Source organism: Botryllus schlosseri, chromosome 8 (assembly GCF_051294905.1).
Source record: "Botryllus schlosseri isolate E-star chromosome 8, Bs_hap1, whole genome shotgun sequence".
Taxonomy (NCBI): Eukaryota; Metazoa; Chordata; class Ascidiacea; order Stolidobranchia; family Styelidae; genus Botryllus; species Botryllus schlosseri.
Window position 1 is genome coordinate 26579063 of NC_137243.1, and position 17915 is coordinate 26596977.

At 40.0% G+C, this 17915-nt stretch overlaps 1 protein-coding gene across 1 annotated transcript; it reads right to left on the minus strand.

Annotated features, from left to right (window-relative positions):
• Positions 1 to 1711: 1711 nt before the first annotated feature.
• LOC145444674 (ketohexokinase-like) lies at positions 1712 to 10922 on the minus strand. The gene is made up of 7 exons (XM_080322692.1): positions 10704 to 10922; positions 9944 to 10093; positions 9586 to 9720; positions 7470 to 7542; positions 4702 to 4854; positions 4197 to 4285; positions 1712 to 2034 (listed from the first exon to the last, which is right to left on the minus strand). Exons 1-7 carry the CDS (start codon positions 10814 to 10816, stop codon positions 1773 to 1775), a joined length of 975 nt encoding a protein of 324 aa, XP_080178818.1. The 5' UTR covers positions 10817 to 10922; the 3' UTR covers positions 1712 to 1772.
• Between the last annotated feature and the right edge of the window lie 6993 nt (positions 10923 to 17915).

Below are 17915 nucleotides of genomic sequence, written 5' to 3' on the forward strand. Positions count from 1 at the left end.
GGAAGCCTAAAAGTACGCAATTGAATTATTCTCTCGCCGAACATCTGTGAACCGTAGAAAAAAAATGTTTGTCACGTGAAAAATTGCCAAGTTTGAACGGCGCGCGTCTGTGATATTGGTTCACGTTAGGATATAGATATAATCGGCTGGATTAACCGGGTGTATTTTACTTGGTTAGTTAGGGTTAGGGTTAAGTGTTACCATATGCCGATTGTACGCATATACACAACTATCCGTTATCAAATGTTAATATATTGAAGTTTTAGTGATGTCTCGTGGAGACGAGGACCGGCTTAGCACACGAAAAAAATGTTGTCGTAACAAAAGCAGCTCGTCTACGATTATTCGAATGTCACTGATGCGATCAAACGTATTTCTTTACACGGCATCGGTCAGGACGCACCGGTCAAAAAAATATGAATATTTCAGAAGATGGATCAATAATTCAAATGCTGTTTACGTAGTTACTAGCTATTACAATACCGTGTCCGATGTTGCAATAAGTATCTTGTGTACGGTTTGCATATTCTTGATTATACTGGCAACAATGTACCATTGGAAGTGTCTTGTGAACTAAATGCAAGTCAACATATAATATAAAAATTACCAAGGGTTTTGATATCACATTCAGAGATGATCAGTAATGACGTAATTCAATTTTTTTCTGGGTAGGCCTAATCAAGCCGGTTTCGCCCACTTACTCAAGCAGTTTTTTAAGAAAAGCTATAATGAATTTTGACACTTCGTATTTTGCAAAGCAAAAAGTACTTTTGGGGTATGTATGCCTCAGTTTCATCAGTAAAATTATAATATCAAAACAACTGTACTGCACATGCCAGACTTATACAAAGTTCCAATCTAGTTCGTTGACGGTCAATGAACTATCAATTCTTAACTGTGGTTCTAGTGTTAGTTCTAGTCGGGGATTTTGAAACGTGAGTAGTTTTAGTTCTAGTTCTAGTAGAGCAAGGGTGGATATATACGGGGCCGCGGGCCTCATCCAGCCCGCGAGGGGATTTCGAGCGGCCCGCTGATAGTTTTCACTCAGAAAGAGAACTGCTAAACTGAAACATGGCCAACTAAAATATGTTACCCGAAGACAGTTTCTACCATGACAGAGAAATTCTAAGACGAAACAAATACAATATAAAACATTTAGTTGACAATGTCTGAAAGCATTGAAAAATGTTATGCGTCATTGGGTGAATCAAGTCTATACCAACCTGAGACAGATGGCCATGAAACAACTTATCGTTCTTGGCGGGTCTCCATATTTTTTAACCGTGAAGTTTTTTATTCATTACGATTTATTCTTTGTATAGCCTAGGTGGATAAATACGCGATTAATGTATCGATTCAGCAATCCGGCCCGCCAAGTAGCCTACTTAATTTTCCCATATCAGGCCCGTCGACTGGAGGAGTTGTCCGCCCATGTATAGTGGAGGATTGTGAAAATTGCGTAATTAAAGTTTTATTTCCAGTTCTAGTTCTAGTTCTAGTTCTCGTTGCGCATTTTGAAAATGCAGTATTTTCCACAAGTCAGGCAAATGTCTTTAGTTTGCATGTTCTCTAGTCCGATGTGAGCGACTAATTGAAAGACTACTATACAAGTCTTTTCGGCCCCTTACTATCTTTTCATTTCATCGTATTATTGTCTCTTAAGAGTTGATGAGCTGAAGTGAATTAAACCATTTTCATATCCACCACGGCGTAGTATCAATAGATCGTGTATTTCATAGCGTATTCGAAATATCTGTCTCATTCGGATAGCACTATAAGCCCATTCCCTTCACGGCGTTGTATCCCCTCGCTGATATTTTCTTGCTTGCGACTTTGCAAGCGTATTTGACGCTGTTCTCTAGAGATAGGTCGTGCAACCTTGCGTGTATCAAGGCGGCTTGGAAAGTGTCACCGGCGCCTAGCGTGTCGGCGACTTTCTCTGGCTTCGTTGCCGGTATCAACACCGCTTTATCGCCGATTATATTTGTAGCACAAGCCGCGCCTGCTTCTCCCCACGAGCAAACGATTTCCGCTCTGAAAAATGAGTGAATACTAGAATGAGGTTTATAAGCTATATGGAAAGCCAAATCCAACAAAGCGTGTGATAACTATATGACAACTAGGGCAAGTTTTTGCAACTTTTGCAACTTTTTTTACAGCTTCCGGCAGCTTCCTAAATACTCGTAAGATATGTAGAATGCTGTTTTAAGCTGTTTGAAGGAATCTTATAGCGCAACTTTTTGCAACTTTTGTCCATATTTTTCATGCAACTTTTTGCAACATTTTGCTACGTTTTCGATTTTTCATGAAAGTATTTTCGATATTGGTGAAATACACGGCCAAGTTCGACTGAAACACCGTAAATCAGCACCGAAGTAGCGCTTTTACGGGTATTTCGGGAGCTGAGCCGGAAAATTGACCTTTTTTTAGTCAACCGAGCAAAATGTGGTCAAAATGCAACTTCTGCAACTTTTTTCGAAAATAAATGAATAAATGCAACTTTCCACGGATTTAACTGCAACAAAAACTTGCCCTAATGATAACCAAGCATGACCGCGTGCTATAAATTCGCAGACTATTCTTAGCAACGAACCAACTACCGCAATCTAAAAATTGAACGTACGTGTAATGCAGAGGTGGTCGAGGCATAGTCAGTATTGCTACACAAATAGAAAAATAGATATATAATTTCTCACTCAAGTGTAAGGAGGAGAAGCCAATAGTGCTATGTGTTAAGAGTAAATACACTTGACGCCCGGCGTGGCCGAATAACTTATCTGTAATTCGCATGACGCAGAATTTCACGTCTACTTGACTAATTCGATTGGATAAGGATGGAAATCGTTCCAAAATACCTATACGCGCTGTTATAGTCTTGATAGACATGGATTGCGAGTTCGCAATTGCATAATTTGTATTACTGCGCACATATAGCCGCCAGTTTCCCACATGAGGACGTGAGTGGGTTTGGGCATTGTTTTTAGTAATCGGCACGCCAAATTGAGCTATGGACCACAGCACAACTACTGACCTACAAATCGAGATTTGGGGTCGTCAAGTTAGAACTGCTTTAGAAAACAATAATTTAGAAACTGTGCAGCGGCTGATTGTCGTTTGTCGCATTATCGTGGACTTCGTTCCCTCAGGTCATTTTTACATCGCAGCCATAAACAAATTCGCATGGACCTATCTGACATAGGGGAGATGTGGTACCGATGGATCAAAAATTACAAAACGATCTCTGGCCCTCAAATCTTCAGCCGAGAATAGCAGATCTTTTGCTGTCTCAACACTTCGATACAAGCTCTACCTATCGCGGACATTTACATGAATATCCGCCTTTTCGAAAAAAATTTATAAACGTTTAGAATTTGTTGCTCGAACGTGTCATCGGTCCCCACCCGGTGGGTCCAAAGGCACACGACCATGGGACCTATGAGACATACGCTCAAAAACTCAAATTTGTTGACTTGTTTTGTTGTGTACTGTAAGCTAAGCTACAGCAAGCCAATGAAGAATGTTTCGTCGCGACCTTCAAGAATCAAATACATTATATCAACTTAAATGTTGGCAAAAAAGCATGTTTTGATTTACGCCTAAACTAACAAAATTAATGCTACATACATATTACCCACAAATCGACATTTTGACGTTCAAATACCTCGTAATAGCGATAAAACACCGCATGTAACTATGATTTACAGCCTATATATATGCCGGCGCGTTTCTGTTGTTGAGTGATTAGTTGGTCCATATATTTTGCTTGATTTGGCTATGGTTCCATAGGTCCCCCACCCCATGGATATTGTAATTGACTTGAAAATAGTCCACTCGAGGATGGTATTGATTCAAAAAATATGTGCCATTATATACCCTGATACAAGCCCTATACTTCACATCAAAAATTATAGCGGGTTTATTAGTCTGAAAGGTGATATATAAAAATGCAAATGTCGATCCAAATTTACTTTACACCCCCTAAAACGTAAATCATTCGTCACAGACCCCATAACTCATGCAGGTCGAATTTTTTTGCATGTGAGGAAAGATTCTGTCAGCATGTACTTGTAGACAAATTCACGGAGTGTAATCATGGAATTATCATGGAGAATTTTTAAAGTATTTTCGGTCCCAGTGATCCATCGGTACCACATCTCCCCTACGTCTGCAGAGAAAGAGGGAGATATACTGCATACCTTGGTTTCAAGAAGGTCTTCATTCCTTCCACGCACTCTATCGCGGTTCTGAATCCGCGGTGTTTTGCGAAATATCGACTGACAACAACCTAAAGCACATACATATTATACACAGAGTTGCAATAGAAATTTTTCCAAATAGATTATAGTTAAGATTATAGCTACACAGTGCGTATACTCATAAGTACGAGAATGGAAAACGTCTGTACATCAAGCTTGGCTCGTTTCACAATATACAGATCTTCTGAAGAATTTTCGGGGAAACCAGAAATTAGATTGGAATTTGAGTTGGAGCATATATAAAGTAGCCTAGATTACAACTAGATTACAGGCATTTCGCTTTAATTAGTCTGACAACTAGAATTATTTAGCTCTCCTAGTCTGACAATGGCCTCGTAGATATTGAACTTGGTAACTTGATAAATAAAATTTCAAGGCGCAACACCGTGACAGGTGTAATGTAAAAATATTAAACTCAAATTAAATTTAAAAATAGTATACGTACCAGGTCCACAGATTTGCAGCTGTGCATCAAGTCGTCATGTCTTGCGAGTTCTAGTTCAACGGACAGTTTGGTTCTTTCCGTTGGTGACATAGACGCTGTGCTGGTACTGGCCATTTCGATGGCACTTGCAATTGTTTCGACATTGCCTCGGCCCTGCATTCACATAAATATCGGTTAATCGCAAATCTTCATCAACCCAAATCTAAATCCGATGGACTGATGTTGCAATAGGAGGCAAGTGACGCAAGATTGGCCACATCAGATTGTTACCACGCGTAAGTTTATAGGGAAGGTCGAGTACAAGTATTCACCTTTGCAAACATCCTATGCAAACACTAGCCAACACTAGGGCTACTCAACTGACCGGCTGCGGTCCCAGTGCTTATCTTCTCACTGTTGAATTCAGACAATACCTGTCTCAGTATTTAGCCCAGTAGGTTTTTGCAACAGATCCAAGTCCAGCATCCAAAAAGAACTCGATAAAGAATAAATTTCGAATCAGTACGACCCAGACCAGTGAAAGCCTTCATCACAGACTTCGACTGACTTTCACCGGTATACAAACAAGATTTAACGAAGTAGAAAGAGATGAAAACAATGCCACTCCTCCCACTATATCCATTTCGTTTATTGTTTTTGTAATGCAGATTTACCTGATTTTGTAGGTAGGCTATACCTAGGGTTACCACATTTTGGGAATCTGAAAAGAGGAGACTTTTTCAAAATTCTCAGATTCACAATACCGGAATATAGTCCGGAAAAATTGTTTAAAAATATAATCGTTTTACTGGCTCAACTCCCGAAAGATCCGACAGACCTTTACTTGAGTGCCGATCTCGTATATATCCGTGCTATTTTCACCTACATTTACCCCAAAAAAATTCAAAAAATACGACAAATCCTCTTAAAAGAGGATGGTAGTTACCGGATGACATCTGAATGACTGAAAATTATTTCATGAGAGTTATTACGGATCCGAGTGAATTCTAAACTTTTGAAACTGAATCTTTGCTAAAAATAATTATGTACCCTTGGCCTATACCAGTGGTTCCCAACCTTTTTCGACTCATCGCCCCCTTTTCAAACTCCACTCCGATAATCGCCCCCCAAATATTGGGAACCGAAAAATGGGCATACAGACTTAAATCACCGGCAAGTTGACTAAGAAAAAAGGTCAACTTTTGGACTCGACCTCGTAATTACACTTTTCCAGCTAAATTTTGGTGAGTTGACTAAGAAAGAAGGTGATTTCTCCGACTTAATTCCAAAAGGACCGTAACAGCACTTCATCAGCCAACCCCCCCAATACGTTGGTCTTGACCCACCCCCTCCATAGCGCGATAAAGCAAACTTCTGCACCCCTGAGACCAAACTCCCCCGATACCTCTTTACCGCTACTTCTCAGCACAAATTGTTGGGCTCTTTAGTTAGTCGGCCTAATTCGCGCAAAGCGCGAAAAATTTCTATCATTCATGATTGAATCGGTCAATATGATCGGGAATTGCATATATATTGCTGTCAATTTTTATCCTCTCTCTGCTCATGTATTCAGATTTACCGGTAAAGCTGAGTGCGGTGTCTTGGAAAATGTAGGGCCCGTAAATAATAATTGAACATATTCAGGCGGACCGGTGGGTATAATGACTTCGTTACGTAATGACATTCGTGTCCTGTCTGCTATGTCAAAAGATATTCAAATCGCTGATACGTACTAAACTAAAAGACGCAAACGATTTCAAATAGGTATTTCTGCACTGGAAAATAATTTTTATCCAATAAGCAAGAAATAAGGGACCACGAAATGGCGCGCAGCGCGATTTTTTTTTGAAAAAGTTGCCTAAATTTCCAAAATAATACTCTATAATTAATGTTAATTCACGAAAAAATTGTGGGCCCCCTTCGATCTCGGGCCCCCCATCTCAATTGCGGGTTTGGGTGTGGCAGTTACGGTCATGAACGCCAATATAGCCATTTCAACGCGCCATCGCCCCCCTATCGCCCCCTTCGTCCGTTTTCGCCCCCCTATCGCCCCCTTGGCTATTTTCGCCCCCCTGGACCTACAAATCGCCCACGTTGGGAACCACTGGCCTATACCCTGATGAAGTGTGCATACGACATTTTTCAATTGGTGAGATAGAGCAGTGGTATAATCCGCGGTTGCAACACCAATGGGTTTGCGTTCGAGTCCAACCGAAGTCGACTTCAGAATTTCTATACCTAAGTGTTGGAGGTTTATCTAGGCTCATCCTCGCCCCCTCATCCGCGTAAGCGGTGTCTTACAAAAGGCCTAGAAGTGGGCCGTGCTATAAGTCGGCAGTTACGGGAAAAAATGAAGAATATCGGCCTGGTGTAAATGACCATGACCATAGTAGTCGACAAACACCATGAATACCACAAAACAGACAAACAATTGAATCAGTAGGTTTTCTAAGAACGACGACCTTCGCAATCGTCAGCAGGATACAGAAGCATGGCCCATAGTCGTTTGTAGCAAACTATAGGCCTACTACTGAAAAGTTTTAATTGTTGATTATGATACTATACAAGCATCAGTTTTATTCTAAATATGTAGGCTATAGGTACCGGTTGATTCGGAATTATGGTGTCATTTGTATTAATTTAGATATTGTTCAATGTAATGCGTAAGCAGATTGTACACGAAGTACTGTGGCGAAACATCGCTGACGTTACATCTGAGATAGCTGACGGAACATTTAGGGCGTTAGGCGTATCAATAGCATACTTTCGTCTACTGTTTAGCTACTCACCTCGAAATGAATCCACGAGTATTCTTTGAAATCTAAGACCGAAAAGTCACTAATGGTCAGCTCGTCCAGCGGTCTGAAACACGTTCACGTAATTGACTATGCGCAATGTTTACATGTCTATAAGACCCTGAATGGTGTAGGCTGGGTAGCTAAGTAACGTGCCTAGACGTGTTAATACTACTTCAAGTAGAAGTAGACAACGAAGGTTTGAAAAGTACTGAGACCGTAGCTTCAAAAATTACATGTGCTTGAGACGACGACACTGTGAAAATTGCAAAATGCATCTTACGGAAAATACCTATAATACCTATACAAATAGGCGCTATTCTCGGAAGTATATTCAAATTCAGTTACAGCGTTACGATGGTTATTGATACCAGTTGCTATGACAATGTCGCTCGTAACAGTGATGCAAACCTATCCTAAAAGTACTTTGTATACTATACAAAATCCAACGTAAAAAAGTTAGCAGGTCGTATAAAGAGTTGTGAAATGGAAGTAGAAGTAGTAGAGAAATATATAAAAGCCTTAGAAAGATACCGCAGCTTATGCCGTGTTTCACAAGATTTTAAGACGGCGATAAGCGCCCTTTTTTGTCTGTAATATAAATAATTATTTAATACAATAGTAATCCAGTAGGTATGAGTAACATTCATTCACGCGTGGCTTGTTTAGGACAACTGAATATTTGCGCAGATTAGTCGACAGTGTCTGCTACACACCATGGATGAATGAGCTATGTATTGCGTGCACACCATGCGCGATCGGCAAACCCTGACCCAACAAGTGACCTTTTATGCCACACCCATCAATGATTTGACGCACACGACATATTCTAAACATACTTGTCGCAAAAAAGGAAATGCGAACTCATCAACAATGGAACCGTTAGCCAGTCGATATGCTACACCACGGCCGAATGGGGCTATAGCTACCATATATGGTCAATTGGTCAGGCTACCTTTAAGCCAAGGGCCGGCAACTTCTGGAGTCGGTGGGCCGGATATGGAAAAATGAAGTACTTGGCAGCCGGATTCATAAATCTATACATTAAACACGTATTTATCCACCTAGGATTAATCATATTTAATGTGAACTTTAAGTTTGAAGCATAGATACCAAAACAGTATCCAATGAATTTATTAACGTACTTGTACTTCAATAGCAGTTAAAGTCAATGAGACATCTGTGGTCAATCAAAGTTGTAAACAAGTTCTCTGAACACTGTCATTACAGTCACTGTAATTTGACGTAGCAGGCAATAAATTAGTAGAGAATTGCGGCAGACAGTGACCATATTATCACGTAAGACCGAAAACTGTCTGCGGGTCGCCCAAAACTCCTTCGTGGACCGTATGTATACACACGCGCTCGCTAAAGAATAACCTACAGTCACTGAAATTTGACGTAGTAAACAAGTAGTGGGGGATTGTGTCAGACTACGGCCTCAGGCCACAATATAATGTACGACTGCGCGGAAACTGTCCTACGCGCCGCGGGCTAGATCCGGCCCGCGTGCCGTATATTGTCTGTCCCTGTTTTAAATCAACGTGATCAACTATTCTCAAATCGATTGGTTCTAGTTTTCTTGAAAGTCAGTCCAAAGGGAGTATAGGCCTACCTATGTTGTAACCCATTGGTTTCAAATTTGCATCGCCCTACCCAACTCTGAGTTTCATAAACATCTCGTGACCAAAGCCTTATATGATACATGGGCAATGGGCATAGGCAAAATTTACCATGATTAAGCGGTTGTGTCTTAAAAACTTTGGTGGACCTGTCCCTTATTGGCTAATGTACCTATTAGCTCTAGGCTTTATGGACTGGGACACTACCAAAGCTACCACAGCACATCGTTCGAAGCGCGAAGAATTGCAAGAAATTAGGCAAATATTACGTACATTAAACGATAGCTCTGGTGATGCTATCGCAAGCTTCAAATAAGCTGTTGGTGGTATTCCTTGCTTGGACCGATAATATGATCAAAATATAAATATTTGACAGGCGAGATCTTTGACATTTAGCACGTCGTATATGAAAGGTTGCCAACACCTGCTATACAATTTATATCGAACTAGCTAGAAAGAAGACATATGTTAATTATAGCCGACCATACCCACGATAGTGAGCGATCGTCCTAGTTCCAGTTTTGTCGCTGAGTAGTATGCTCGACGACGGGAAGTCCTCACATTGTTTCCTTGCTATGTGACTGTAATCGACTCCAGCTCGATCCAATTCCGACAAGCAAAATCTAAATAATGTCTGATGAGAATTTGATAAGATACTCTTAGAGATACTACAATATACAAATGATTAATTTATTCATATGGAATTAAACCAGAATATGTCCGACTGGCACTCGCGGCAGATAATCGTCAGCAACTAGTAGAGAACTTAACATAACTTTATAGGCTATATCAACAGTTTTATCACCAAATATGATAAAAGTAGTTTCATCTGTCCTATCGTCTCACTTTGCTGCTGCTGCTCCTCCGAGGATCGCTGGTCTCATCTTCTTGACATTTGGAAACGTCCCGAAAAACTCGGCTTGCGTGCCGAGATGAGATAGAACTTCCGCTACATTGCCAGCATTACCACCTCTTTGCCAATATTGAGTTTCCACTCTAAAATGGAGACTAGTGATTATATATCTACTGTACTTGTCACTTGTAAGACTAGTACAAAAACCACTGAATTTCCAAAATGCGCAACTAGAACTAGAAACATAATTAGTCACTTTTTAAAACTCGCAACTAGCAACTAGAACTAGAACTAACCGCATTAGAAATTTGCAACTAACTAACTAAATTACACAATTAGCTTGATTCAATTCCGAAGCAACTCAATAATTCTTATCTTATCGGAATCGCTTTCCATGTGAAAATCAGTACAAATTTGAAATGGGAGGGATTTCGACCCCTAAAACCCACCCCGCGCCACGTCGTTGTTGGTGGTGATGACTTTGAGCTAGCAGTGGCGGCAAGAACAGCGCACAACAGAACATCGGTATCACAATTCCCGCCAATCGACGACACGTGTTTTTTATTTGTTTGGTAAATAGTTTATTTTAAGTGTACAACTATAGAACTAGAACTAGAGCTACTCACTTTTCAAAATCCACAACTAGAACTACAAGCAGTATAGTTATAGTTAATCCTCAAATAACTAGATTGGTAATTTGTACACGTCTGGTTCTTGTCGCTGCATCTTGAGATATAGCAATAAATATGTTACCGGACTTGAGCGTCTTCTTCTGGATATTCGTCGCATAACGTTATCAAGTCAGCACACACCTGACCAACACTCAAAACTGCTCTATGCTTTTCCATATCAAAATGCGAAAGCATGGTGTTATTGCAGTGAATCGCGCACGGTATTGCAGCTCATAATGCATTGCCAATAAGGAAGCAATATGTAGTTAATAAGTTACTAGCTCTGAACTATAATAAACACTAGAGGACTATTGACCAACAGTCCTTAGCATTTAAACGCAATTCTTAGTGCCCGCTAGTGACGATTGAGATATATAGGCCTCCATCGGCACACTTGATACATGGGCTACATGCATGCATATTTAAAAACATATAAGTTAGCGTTAGGATATATCATTAAAACCTGAAAGAAAATTAGACACTGCTTCTGCTTGTCAATAGAAAGAATAATCCACCAAGGGTTGCATTTGAAACAAGAATCAATTTAAAACAAACATGTTTAAAACATGTTTTTTATTGTTTTTTAGCAGTGACGTCACGAATTTTTAATTGTGACGTCACAGTGTATTTTCATTAACAATTGAAAATATAGGGTAAATATTGCTCTTTCGACGGAAAGGGCTTCCGACCACTGTCATAAACAGACGAAAAATATCTTAAACCAGGACTACATCGTTATGCAGCATTTTAACAGTCTGCAGTCATCAGCATCAAAACACCCATTCCGTACCATTGCTATAACTGTTGAACCGACGAATATTTCGAGGATCTCAGTCACTTCAGTCGACTATACACTGGGTGCAAATCCTCCGTAGGCACATATTACATGTTTTCGATAGCATTAAAACTATTATGGCAACCTTTGAAAAAAAAACAGTTATTTTCTTTCAAAAGGCATCTGTTTCAAACACTGTTTAAAACATGTTTTAAACAACGTGTTTTAAAAAACCGTTCAACTCCATCTCGCGTTGCACATCAGACATCCAGATGCTTACCTCGAAGTTGCTGAAATCAATCACGATATTACTTACGATCTGGAAATATGATCAGACTTACACTGCATGACTACTGCAGGTTATTACGCTCGTTTATCTACTTTGGTTTGTATAAGAGTATAATTAGTGCCATTCATTATTAATTCCGGGTGTGCTTTCCTTCACGAATGTTCCGTATCGTATCTGCCTCGAGAGGTATCTATCTACTCTCTGAATAAATAATCCAATCTTGCACTGTATTAGTGACCTGTTGTGGAAAATGAAACGCATTGGATTAGTGTTCGACGTTCGTCGTATACGTTTACTATTTGTACGAAGGTATAGAACATAATATATAGTTGTACCATTTACTTCAGTAATTACTGTATCAGGGAAGTGTACATTTATATTGAGTCCATTGTCGTATGCGTATATTCAGTTCGTGCGATTAGCCCTCCTCATCCTATCGACTCTATGACAAGGTCTTTGTTCGTACAAAATCTGATTGATTCGACTGCTACATCAGACCTTTGCTTTAGTTGACACCACAAACACGTAATAATGGGGTGATCAAATATAGCTGTATGATCAACAGCTATGGCTATAGGGTTGCATTTAAAACAAAAATCAATTTATAATTAGCATGTTTAAAATACGTTTTTCTTGTCATTTTTTATCCATACCGTCACTGATCTTTAATTGTGATGTCACAATGGATCGACATTGACAATTGAAAATATAGGGTAAATATGGCTCCTTCAACGATAAGGGCTTCCAATTACTGTCATAACAGATCAAAATATCTAACATGGAGTATATCGTTCTGCAGCCTTTTACGGTCGGCAGTCATCATCATCATCATCATCATCATCAAAGCATCCATTCCGTATCAATGATCTAGATCAGGGGTGTAAAACATACGGCCCGCCAGACGATTTCATCCGGCCCGCAAAACAATTTTAAGTAGATATAATTTTTTTTATATATTTTCAGCACATTTGCTGAAAATGTTGAGTTTTTGCAGGAAATATTACTATGTTCATAAGCCCCCCTATAACCACCCGACTACGGCACTGTGGTTTCACTCTAGTTACCACAACAAGTCGGTGAAATTTACACCCGATATCAAGAAAACTAAAAGTGCTCACCAAGTTTAAATGCATCAAAAAGTAGTTGTTCACAGAAGCAAAAACGCCAATGAGGAACCGCTATATGCAGTTTCCATGGAACATATATTAGTTGCACAAACTTATAATTGAAATATGTTGCCTATGGTCGCACTGCTCTGCCACTTTTGACCCAATAGACCCCCAGACTGCCAACTTATATCGTCGCTAACGCGACTGTTTTAGCGGTTCTTAACTGTATTCAACCGCGGACAATCATCGTATTTATTCCATTTCCATTGTTCGCAACTAAAAGTGTCGCGAATTGCTACTTTAAAAACTCTATGATCCGGGTATTATCTATATATGCTTTCAAGGTGTTCAAGTGAAAAGCAAGAGCACAAATTAGCACTTTGAAATCAGTTGACTGGTCCGGTCCACGACGCAATTTGAGTTTGACACCCCGGATCCAGATCTACTCGGTTTAAAACGTGTTTTAAAACGCCGTTTGTTTTAGCTGCGACCATATAGTTTGCGGGTTCAAGTCCGACCGATGTCGACTGCGGAATTCATTCCCAGCAAGTGTTGGAGGCGATTCCTCGCCATCTGATCGGCGTAAGCGGTGTCCTAGTCGCAGAACATTATGAAACAAATATCGGCCTACGTTGATGTATCATGTCAAATATTTGAGAACTAAGATATAAATAGTTATTCCTGCACGGTATATAAATGCATCCGTATAATCAATGCCGTGCAATTTGTATGCAATACATAACACTACGCATGTCTACATTAGCAACCATGGCTCAAGGCAACGAAGATGAAGTTTTATTCGACTAACAAGAGGTCTCATTTGAGATTATTCAGCAATTTAATGGCTTTCGCAAGCAGGGAATATGTTGTGATTTTGAGATGTGGTTTGCAACGTGTCGTTTTCCGCGCACCAAATAGTGATGTGTGCCAACTCAGAGTATCTCAAAGTTTTGCTGCAAAATGATACGGGCGTGAAACAGTCGCAAAACTTGGAGCAGCTCAATTTAGATCCCGAATGTGTGGCTTTATGCATAGATTTCATGTATGGACAAATTATCCATCCTGATAAAAGCAAATGGTGGAGCCTAGTAGAGGTGGCCGATAGGCTTCAAATCAATAAGGTGTTGGACATCTTCGCTAACCATCTACAAAAAAGCATGGATGTTGATTCTGTCTATGACATATGAATCATTGCACAGCTATTTCATATCGATGGCGTACGAGAATATTGTGTTGAATTCGCAGCTGAGAATGTAGCCGTATTGAAAGATGATAAACGATTTAAAATTGTCAAGGCAGAGCACATCGTGTGCATTTGGTACTGCAATTCCAAGGATTCAGAATCTGCGAAACTTGCGTCGCTCATTGACTGGGTTATGTGGGATAGAGATATTCGGTCTGAGTTCTTTTATGTACTTTTCGTCATCTATAGGATCTGTCGATTGTACTAACGTCGTACAGAGCCATGTATTGTGGAAAATTACTATCGATGTTTCAACCAAATCATATCTCACTCCTCGACAGCCCTGGAGTATATATTTTCCGCTGTTTTGAAAAGAGGGTCTCTTTAATTATATTCTATGGGTCCTGGAAGACACTGCATTGAATTGATCCAGATGGAAATGAAATCAAGCAGTTGCGACTACCCAAATTGAAATTCAGGAAAGGTAACATTACTGCAGCAATACACCACAAAGATGCTATAGGCCTATATGTCATAGTGAAAGATAAATCGGTTTGCGAAATGAAATCTAGCAGTCCCGATGAAGTCTACGTTTGGAAAGTTGGGAAATCGATGAATCATGAATATCGCGCTCGATCACCTATCCTCACAGATGGAAAAATTATTTACGTCGTGCATGGGGGTTGCATGTGTAACAATTACGATCATTTAGTAAAATACGATCCCCAAGCGAACACCTGGGATGGTATTGCTCAACAACCCCGCCGTCGTTCCCCTTCCTCTGTTTTGGTAAATCAAAAGATTTGTTGTATAGGTGGAATTTTATAGCACGGCATCACGCGCTTAGTAGATTCATTTGACATGCGTGATAATGAGGATCCTACTCTTAGGACTCTTCCGGTTCAAATAAAATCAAGTGCAGCAGCTTCAGTGGAAAAGTCGTTTTATGTAATTTGAGGCGGCCGCTATAGATATCGTGCTGACCCACAGTATCCTGGAGTAGATCCGACTTTTGTTTCTGATATCAATACAGTTACGTGGTCCAAATTGTGGCAGTTTATCAATATCGGCAGAAATGTGCAAGCTTGCGTAATAAATGATGATATTTACGTTATCATTCGAAATGGGATACAATACTCCTACGTATTGGAAAATGAATAGAAACGGGTGGCTATATATTTGTCGCACTTAAGGATTCCCTACATAATGTCCGTAGCAAATGTCGCGGATGAGGACTAAATATTTCGTCATACTACAATTAATTTCCCTATTTCCACATATACAGAATAATTGCATTTAAACAACGATGTATAATGTGTATGCATGATATTATAGTAATTAATTGTATATCTGGATTGTATATTAAAGGGTCACTCTGTTCTTTAAATATGATGTGGTCTCAAATTAAAAATGAAATGGAGAAAAAACATCAGCAGCATCGTTGTTCCAGACAGCAATGCAATGACAATACCAAGCTCCGTCACCACTCAAAACCCAATATTCGAGACTGATTTTGGGGTTTCCAGGGCCACGGGTAGAATAAAATGTTTATTTTCGCAACCAGTGCTGCAGTGGCTTTCTATATTGACACCAATTTTGTAAATTTTTGTACTCGGCAAGTCAGTCTAAATCAGTGGTTCCCAACCTTTCTCGGTGGCAGGGCCAAATTTAGAATTTCAGAGTGCTGCCGGGGCCGCACGAATACCAGGGCAATGAAAGGAACCCCAAATAGTCACCAAAATATGAAAATTTGCATTGTTCCGATCATTCGCTTGACGCCATTGGCCATTGTGTTGCCGCGCTCCCGTTGTTCAGAACAATCAACCTTTGCTGGCCATTTCGGAGTAGTTTTATTGCCGTGGCGAGATTTCAATTCGTATTTTTGGAATCAGTGCGACACTTGCTTTCGATAAACCCCGACATATCAAATTATTCGGACGCTTGGGTCGCGAGCTATAGGACCACCAATTATGCTGCTTTTTGCCGGCTAAGCAGTATGCATCTCGGCGTATTCAATCGTGAGTAACTTGTTGCACAATGCACATCTATCCGTAAATTAGTTATCAATACCCAGGGCCGTAACAGCACTTCGTCAGCCCCCCCCCCCCCCCAAAAAAAAAAGTTTCTCTTGGGCCCCCCATAGGGTGATAAACCGAACTTCGAAGCCCCCAGACCCCCTCAGGCTATATGGCTGTTTACCGCTATTTATCGTCTAAATCGGGTGTCCGTTTTAGGCAGATTCTCTCGACAAATCTCGACAAAAATTTCTATAATTCATGATTGAATCGGTCAATATAATCGGGAATTGCATATATATTGGTATCAATTTTTATCCTCTCTCTGCACACGTAATCAGATTGACCGGTTGAGCCGAGTGAGTTGTGTTTGAAAAGGTAGGACCACTCAATAATAATTAAACATTTTCGGGCGTATACCCGTTGGCAGGAACGAAACAACACTTCGTCAGGCCCCCAAAACACTTAGGTCTTGAGCTCCCATAGGGTGATAAACAGACCCCCGTGCCGTTGTTCGCTTCTGCCACGAAATCAGGATCCCTGTTTAGTGACCCAGCGTGGAGCGCGAAAATTTTCGATAATTCAAAATAAAATAGGTCAATAAGATCGGGAATTGCATATATATTGCTATCAATTACTTGTCCTCTCTGCTCACGTAATCAGATTTACCGGTAGAGCTGAGTGAGGTGTCTTGGAAACTGCAGGGCCCGTTAATAATAATGAAACATATTCGGACGGGCGGACCCGTTGGTACGACTTCGGTACATGATGTTATTTGTTATTTCGTGACCTCCAGTCTGCTATATCAAAAAATATAGAATCGCCCAAACGTACTAATAGGGATGGTGTGAACCTCTGAAAGGTTCAGGTTAGTGTGAACGCGAACCTATAGCATGTAACTAGTTAATCACGTATTCTATTAGCAAGTTCTACGTGTGCGCGTGCGATACATCGCCTTTTTCCTTGTATATTTAACTTTATATTCGTTATTTGATTCAAGCTAAAAGGCCAATTAATCTCTTTCACGCAGCTGGCAAAATGTTATCACTTTGAATCATCACTCATACGTCGAAGATTCAATTTGACTTGAAGAGCAACGCAAAAGGATTTTGAATTTGAACATATACATATTGTGATATCATAGTGGGTAAGAACTTTCCAGATTCCAAAGTCGTGTACTTTATGACGTCATAGGCACTAAGATCTAGTATATATTTGGAATTTGGACTTAGGAATCTGGAAAGTTCTTACCCACTATGATGTCACAATATGTATAAAATATGTTCAAATTCAGAATCTTTTTGCGTTGCTCTTTCTCGTTACTTTCGCTTTAACACCTGATGAAGGAGCAGAGCTCCGAAAGCTCGTGTAATTAATAAAGTTATATTCATACAAGTGGACGTTAAATAGGGTGTGAAAGCTATCAAGGTCTTACGTTTATACAGGACCGTAACTGCCGCACCCCAAAACCCCCAATTGGGGGGGCCGAGGTGGAAGGGGGCCCAAAATTATTTCGTGAATAAGCATAAATTATAGAGTATTTTTTGTAAATTTATGCAACTTTTAAAAAAAATTTCGCGCTATGCGCGATTTCAAGGTGCCAAATACAGAGGTGGTCAAAGTAGTCAAGAAATCTACTCAAGTAGAAGTAAAAGTAGCGACGAAAAAATCTACTCAAGTACGAGTAGAAGTACTTCTTCCATAAGCAACCTAAAACTACTTGAAGTAGAAGTAGATTTGACTGACTTTAAAAGTACCCAAGTAAGTAAGTAGTTATGAAAACGATCCTAATTCGTTCACATGGATGGTAAAAAGGTGCAAATTGAGCTATGCGGTAAATGACGAGCTTGATTCATATTGATGCATACCAGCAGGTATCCAATTTTCGATAGCATAAGTATTCGTCCACTTCATGGGATGAAA

What these genes read in the sequence shown, in the direction of transcription:
- LOC145444674 (XM_080322692.1), bottom strand. Translation starts at nt 10,816, where the DNA reads ATGCTTTCGCATTTTGATATGGAAAAGCATAGAGCAGTTTTGAGTGTT. An exon ending in GAAGAAGACGCTCAAGTCCG is followed by an intron (nt 10,094 to 10,703) that starts GTAACATATTTA and finishes TCTCCATTTTAG; the next exon opens with AGTGGAAACTCAATATTGGC. An exon ending in ACGATCGCTCACTATCGTGG is followed by an intron (nt 7,543 to 9,585) that starts GTATGGTCGGCT and finishes AACGTGTTTCAG; the next exon opens with ACCGCTGGACGAGCTGACCA.